The sequence below is a fragment of the Hyperolius riggenbachi genome, chromosome 3 (genome assembly GCF_040937935.1).
Source record: "Hyperolius riggenbachi isolate aHypRig1 chromosome 3, aHypRig1.pri, whole genome shotgun sequence".
Classification (NCBI taxonomy): Eukaryota; Metazoa; Chordata; class Amphibia; order Anura; family Hyperoliidae; genus Hyperolius; species Hyperolius riggenbachi.
In genome coordinates, this window is record NC_090648.1 from 330,842,810 (window position 1) to 330,849,961 (window position 7,152).

The following is a 7,152-nucleotide window of genomic DNA, read 5'->3' on the forward strand; positions in this document are numbered from 1 at the left end:
ATCGAAAGTGACGTTTTCACCCCATCCCAGGCGCAGGTCAAGAACTGCGTTACCGCGGGGCTTCTGCAGCTATCTGCTTCGGCCCGGATGTCATGTTCGTTTATGGCGACACGTGGCTTTAAAAACCTATCTGACACGGCATGCATGCGTATTTAAACAATACTCTTCCGCGTATCCGAAGCAGGAAGTGACGGTACACGTGCATCAGTTCCTGCTTAGCCAGTGGCCAGACAGGGAACACCGCACAGTAGCGGAACACCGTACATAGTGCGGTGTTCCTTGAAGGCCTATTTTGTGCGGTGCGTCGCGCTAACTTTGAGGCTGGTTTCACACTAGAAAACATTGCTAACGTTGGTTTGTAGTGTGAAACCAGCCGCAAAGTGCAAAATTGGCTCTTGCCACATTGAGTGGCACTGGCATCTTCAGGGTACCGACATATTTATTTTCAGCCAGCATGTAAAGAGGTAGGAGGTGATGTTAATTGTAGAGAAGCTTGCCTGCCGTATGTTAGCGTGGCATTACACTTCACTACCACAGTTCACAGATGTTGCCAGGTAACCTCAGATCACATTAATATTCTCACATTGCTGCCATGTATACTTCTTAAAGGAAACGTTGATCCTTAAACTATTTGAGGTGTTCAATGTGAAATGTTAGCACATAGAGCAATGTAATGAGCATTTTTTTGAGTGGTAGACTTGTTTACATACGTTTGACCAGTAATATCTTTACTCTTGTCTCAACCCTTCCTGATTATTAGGAAGCAGAAGAAAACCGGGAAAAAAGAGAAGAAGCAAAGGAACTCTACAAAAAAAGGAAGATGGAGGCTTTTAAAGTTTTGAGCACTAAAACAAAAAAGGGGCAGCCCAACTTTAATGTGCAAATGGAGTATTTGCTTAAAAAGATACAGGGCAAAACATAATTATAAGTGTATGACAGTGCATCACCAGTGGTGCTTTCAAAGTGCACATGGCACTTTAATACAGCTACACTGAACTGGCAGGGTGTACTTGTAATTTTTCTTCTTACCAGTGCCCTCATTTATCTCATTAGTAAATCCACGCTTGCAGAATGGAGGAGCTGTTGGTCAGAGACATTATTACGCCCTTTTCCTTACTGCAGGGTGCTATGCTTCTTGTGTGTGCTTACATTTAGGTAGGCTATTTTTTTTTCAGCTATAAGGGTTCCTGATATTTAGAAACACAAAGTTACCTGTATATCTTTGCCAGTCTGGTGTGTTATTGTGACAGGTGTGAAATCCTTTCTTGTGAGAGGTTATAGTCTAAGATAAAATGTATTTTTTTTTTTCCATTAACATTTTATGTTTCACCAAGAAAAATATATATTTATGATAGTGTTTAATAAACAGTCAACAAACAAATGGCTTGGTGTGTTAAATGAATCTTTCACAGCTCGATATGCACATGTGCAATGGCATTATTGTGCATGGCACGTGGCAAGATCTGGATTAAAGAGGAACTGCAGTAAAAAATAATGTATTAAAGTGCTTCATTTTTACAATAATTATGTATAAATCAGTTAGTCAGTGTTTGTCCACTGTAAAATCCTTTTCTCTCCCTGATTTATATTCTGACATTTATCACATGGTGACATTTTTATTGCTGACAGGTGATGTCAGTAGAAGGAGATGCTGCTTGCTTTTTTGGCAGATGGAAACATTTGTAAACGGCTGTTATTTCCCAACACTGCAACAAGGCTCCCCACAGAGTGATGTCAGCACCATGGTCCTGATATCACACTGTGGGTGGTGTTTCAGCACAATATCAGCCATACAGAGCCCCCTGATGATCCGCTTGTGAAAGGGAAAAGATTTCTCATGGGAAAAGGGGTATCAGCTACTGATTGGGATGTTCTATTCTTGGTTACGGATTCTCATTAAGGCGAGCTGGAAGATATCCATGAAGGTGCACTCATAAGTAGCTTCATTCATTTTAGATACTTGAATATTAACAAGATCGTTAGAGATACTGAAAACTGATTTTAGGCTTTGATTATGTTTGTCTGATAACCAAGTAAAACAGTAGGCGTCATCTGTCTATGTCTACTTATAGCCTATACAGTAGATGTCTCTGTCCCCCACATAGCATGTTTCAGGTAACACTGAATTAAACAAATCCATTTACTTTTGTATGAGCTAGGGAGGATGGTTTATGATAGGGGTGCCCATAATTTTTAGACTAGGGGGGCCATATCCCCATTCTTGAGTTTGCTTGGGACTGAACTAGTGAAATTAAACAAATGTTTTGGAGCCACAAAGAAAAAATGTACTGCTTTTATGTGGGTTTTTCTTTAGATATGTAACTGTATACCCTCCTTCACTGTTGGTGTGCTTTATTTGCACACAGTATCCATACTGGTGTGCTTTAAAAAGACTGGAATATAAAATGGGCAGCCAGCTCTATGCTGCTTTGTCACATAGTGTAAAGCATATGTGGGTTTCTCTCCTTCCAGGTATCCACCTTGTGTGTCTGACCTAGGACCACAAACTTATTCTGCACTCTCCGGTCCTAGTGATTCATAGATGTATTGCTGCAATATGGCATTAGTAGATGGAAGCTAAGGCCAGCTGAAGAAGAAAGAGGCCTGATTCATGCTCTGTACACAAAACATGGACACAATGGAGGGGGGAGGGAAAGGAAAGAGGTCATAGACACCCCACACCATAGAATTTAGAATTACTGGTTCGTAAGATGTGCATGATGTTGCTTAATTAATCAGCAGTTCACCTGCTGTTTGATTTTGTTTAGCCTTTTAGATAGACTTTTTAAATGACAAGATTAAAAAAAATTGTATTATAATTCTAGCACTGCTCTTAAGAGAATCTGTATTGTTAAAATCGCACAAAAGTAAACATACCAGTGCGTTAGGGGACATCTTCTATTACCCTCTGTCACAATTTTGCCGCACCCCGCCGCATTAAAAGTAGTCAAAAACTGTTTACAAAAGTCTATTTCCCAGGACGTCCATCAGGACAGCACCCCTGGTGAGACTTGTCTCCCCTCCCTCAATGATTGACAGGAAGCTGCAAGATTAAAAAAATCTGCATAAATCATTAGGCAAGGCAGTATATAAGGGGGGCTCCTGTACCTATGCTCCAGTTGTTTTTTTCTGTCCCGGACGGGATGCTTCGGGGTGGCCTCATGCGCGACCATGCCGGGTGGCAGGAGCAGTGTTGGGGCAGATGGCGAATCAGAGCCGGTCAGGGGGCCGGCAGCTTGTTTGCCCAGCACATTGGAGGCTTCTTCTTGATCAAGGCGGGCTTTAGGTGCACGCATTCAACTTCCGTCCGGAAACGGAGGCCGGGAGCGGGTCACGTGACGGCGTCCCACGTGACTTTACATACCAGGAAGTCAGCAAGTGGCAGGGGCCGGGTGAACTTCTGTTGGGATTCAGCTGCAGGGTATTATTCTTATTATATTACAAACAAAATGGCCACCAAAACCGGAAGTAGGTTGATGTACAGTATGTCCACACATAGAAAATACATCCATACATAAGCAGGCTGTATACAGCCTTCCTTTTGAATCTCGAGATCATTTGTGTTCTTTCCCCCTGCAGCTCGCATCCACTGAAGAGTGACAGGCTGATTCTTCCTGCAGACAGCTCTGCCGGTGTCTTATTCCTCAGTATGTGATAGCCCAGCTCCTTTCACAGTCTAACAGAGGACAATTTATCCATCTTGTAAAAGGCAGCTCTCTTCTCTCAGGGCCCGTTTCCACTATTGCGGTGCGGAATCGCCTGGATTCCACCGCTGACGAAATCGCATGCGGATGCGATTCCGCACGCGTTTTTTGCCGCAAATTCGCATGCGAATTCGCATAGGTGATGGCATATGCGATTTTAAACCATGTCGCTGCCTGTGTGAATTTACATTGGTACCTATGCAAATTCGCGGCAAAAAACGCATTGGGAAAACGCATGCGATTTCCTTATTAAATACATTGTGTGCGATTTGCCTGCATTCCACACGCAGGCGAATTCTGAGGGCTCTGCCATGCAGAAAAATCCTGCACAGAAAAACGCACAGCAAAACTGATAAGTGGAAACAGGCCCATCCATTTGTATTGGCTGTGCGAATTCGCATGCGGACAACGCATGCGGATTCGCGATAGTGGAAACGGGCTCTCACTGACGAGTGCAGAGAGGCTGCCTAATGTAAATAACACACACACAAAGGAGTGTGCATAGAGGGGGCCTGGGGGGGGGGAGGGGGGCGTACATAACAGATAAACAACACTGAAGAGTTGGCAACCTTCCAGACACAGGGCGACAAATCTGACAGGGGAAAGATAAGTTGATTTATTACAGAGATGGTGATAGTAGAAAATGCTGCAGTAAGCCAGAGCACATTAGAATAGGTTTAGGAACTTGTAGGATAGTAGAAAAAAGGATGAAATTTTTGTTACAATCTCTTTAAAGAGAACCCAAGGCGGGGTTCTGGGAATGAAATCCCCATACAGAGGCTGGATCTGTCTATAGAGCCCAGCCTCTGTTGCTATATAGATCACTTCTAAGTCCCCCCTGCGCTCTGTAATCCCCCCATAACTCACAGCCGCGCTGTGTGGCTGTGTTTACCTCTCCTCTGTCAGTCTCGGTGGCTCCCCCGCCTCCTGCATCGCTCCGGTCCTGCCCGCGTCCCTTTCCTCCAATCAGCAGCGAGGGGAAGGGACGTGGGCGGGGACCGGAGCGATGCAGGAGGCGGGGAGCGGCGAGACTGACAGAGGAGAGGTAAACACAGCACGCTCTGACAAGCTGCGTGTCAGCAGCGCGACTGTGTTTTATGGGGGGATTACAGAGCGCAGGGGGTGCTTAGGGGCGATCTATATAGCAACAGAGGCTGGGCTCTATAGACAGACCCAGCCTCTGTTTGGGGATTTTATTCTCTGAACCCCGCCTCGGGTTCTCTTTAAAGGACAACTATAGTGAATAGTATATGGAGGCTGCCATATTTATTTCCTGTTAAACATTACTAGTTGCCTGGCATCCCTGCTGATCTATTTAGCTGCAGTAGTGTTTGGATAACACCAGAAACAAGCATGAAGCTGATCTTGTCAGATCTGACAATAATGTCAGAAACATCTGATCTGCTGCATGCTTATTCAGGGTCTATGGCTGAAAGTATTAGTGGTAGAGGATCAGCAGGATAGCCAGGTAACTGCTATTGCTTAAAAGGAAATAAATATAGCAGCCTCCATATCCCTCTCACTACAGTTGTCCTTTAACCTCCTTGCCGGTTATCCCGAGCTCAGCTGCATATACCTAACTTTGTGTTGAGTGAACCCAGCTCACTGCATCTAACTACCCAGTACCTGTTGTGTTTACTTAACCCACCTCATCACTGCATATACCTAGCGTTGTGTTGAGTGAACCCAGCTCACTGCATATAACTACCTGTTGTGTTGAGTGAGAACCCACCTCACTGCATCTTAAGTACCTTTACTGTTCAGTGAACCCAGCTTACTGCATCTAACTACCCAGTACCTGTTGTGTTTACCTAACCTACCTCATCACTGCATATACCTAGCGTTGTGTTGAGTGAACCCAGCTCACTGCATCTAACTACCTGTTGTGTTCAGTGAACCTAGCTCACTGCATCTAACTACCTGTTGTGTTGAGTTAGAACCCACCTCACTGCATATAGCTAGCCTACCCCCGAGATGGACAAAATGGACAAACCAGAAAGAGGAAGAGGTAGAGGCAGACCCAGAGGAAGGCCACCAGGCACCGGCAGGTCTGTGGCTGTGCGAGGTGGTGTTGCTGTGATTTCGTGCGGACCTGCCCCAAAATACAGTGCTCAGAAGAAGGCACGTGCCATCACTTCCCAAAATCGTGGGGAGGTGATTGAGTATTTAACACAGAACACCTCATCTCCCGCAGCCACCAGCGCTACAGCAAGCACCACATCCGCTGCATTTGACACTTCGCAGGAGTTATTTGGTGGTGGTGGTGGTAAAATCACTGATTCCCAGCCACTACTGCAACAACAAGAAGGCGCAGGTACACCACCTCATACATCTGAGTTAGGTGGCGATAGTATGGACGTAACGTGTGTGGATGGGGATGATGGTGGGCCACCTGAAGTTGGTGCACTTGAGGAGGTGTCTGAGGAAAGCGCAGCTGGCCAGGAGGATTATGATGATGATTATACGGATACCACATATGTTCCCGGTAGAGGAGATGACCAGGGGGACAGTTCAGAGGAGGAGTCAGAGAGGAGTAGGAGGAGACGACTCCATGATAGAAGCAGAGGGAGCTCGTCCTCAGAAACAGCTGGGGGCAGTGTCCGGCGCCATGTATCACCAGCTATGGCCAGCCAGCCAACATGCCCTTTAACGTCAGCTGCTGATGCCACCGTAGCGCCATCACCCCAGGGGGGTTCAGCGGTTTGGAAATTTTTTCACGTGTGTGTCTCAGATCGGAGCAAAGCCATCTGTTGTCTCTGCCAGTAAAAATTGAGCCGTGGAAAGGCCAACTCTCACGTAGGGACAAGTGCCTTACGAAGGCACCTGGAGAGAAGGCACAAACAGCTATGGCAAGAACACCTGAGGAAAAGCAGCACCCCTCAAAAGACATGCCACCCTCCTTCTCCTCTTCCTCCTTCAGGTGCATCGTCTTCATCCACTTTCTCCCTTGCACCTTCACAGCCACCCTCCTCCACACCGCCTCTTCCCTTCAGCGGTTCCTTCTCCTCTGCCCACAGCAGTACCCAGCTGTCCGTGAAGGAAGTATTTGAGCGGAAGAAGCAAATGTCTGCCAGTCACCCTCTTGCCCGGCGCCTGACAGCTGGCGTGGCGGAACTATTAGCTCGCCAGCTATTACCATACAAGCTGGTGGAGTCGGAGGCTTTCCGTAAGTTTGTGGCCATTGGTACACCGCAGTGGAAGATACCAGGCCGCAATTATTTTTCACAAAAGGCCATACCCAAACTGTACCGTGCAGTTGAGAGGCAAGTGGTGTCATCTCTGGCACACAGCGTTGGGTCAAGGGTCCATCTGACCATGGATGCCTGGTCTGCCAAGCACGGGCAGGGCCACTACATTACATACACAGCCCATTGGGTCAACCTGGTGACCGATGGCAGCAAGCAGGGAGTACGTGGCTGCGCAGAGGACCGACTTGTCACACCTCCAC

General features: G+C 46.6%; 1 protein-coding gene across 1 annotated transcript in view; it reads left to right on the top strand.

Annotated features, from left to right (window-relative positions):
* The window catches only part of CCDC59 (coiled-coil domain containing 59), a 17,291-nt gene extending 15,910 nt beyond the window's left edge, over nt 1-1,381 (top strand). Inside the window, exon 4 of the mRNA XM_068276854.1 lies at nt 761-1,381. Within this exon, the coding sequence (XP_068132955.1) occupies nt 761-922 (162 nt within the window). The 3' untranslated portion in view covers nt 923-1,381. The remainder of the gene's footprint in view (nt 1-760) is intronic.
* The last annotated feature ends 5,771 nt before the right edge of the window (nt 1,382-7,152 follow it).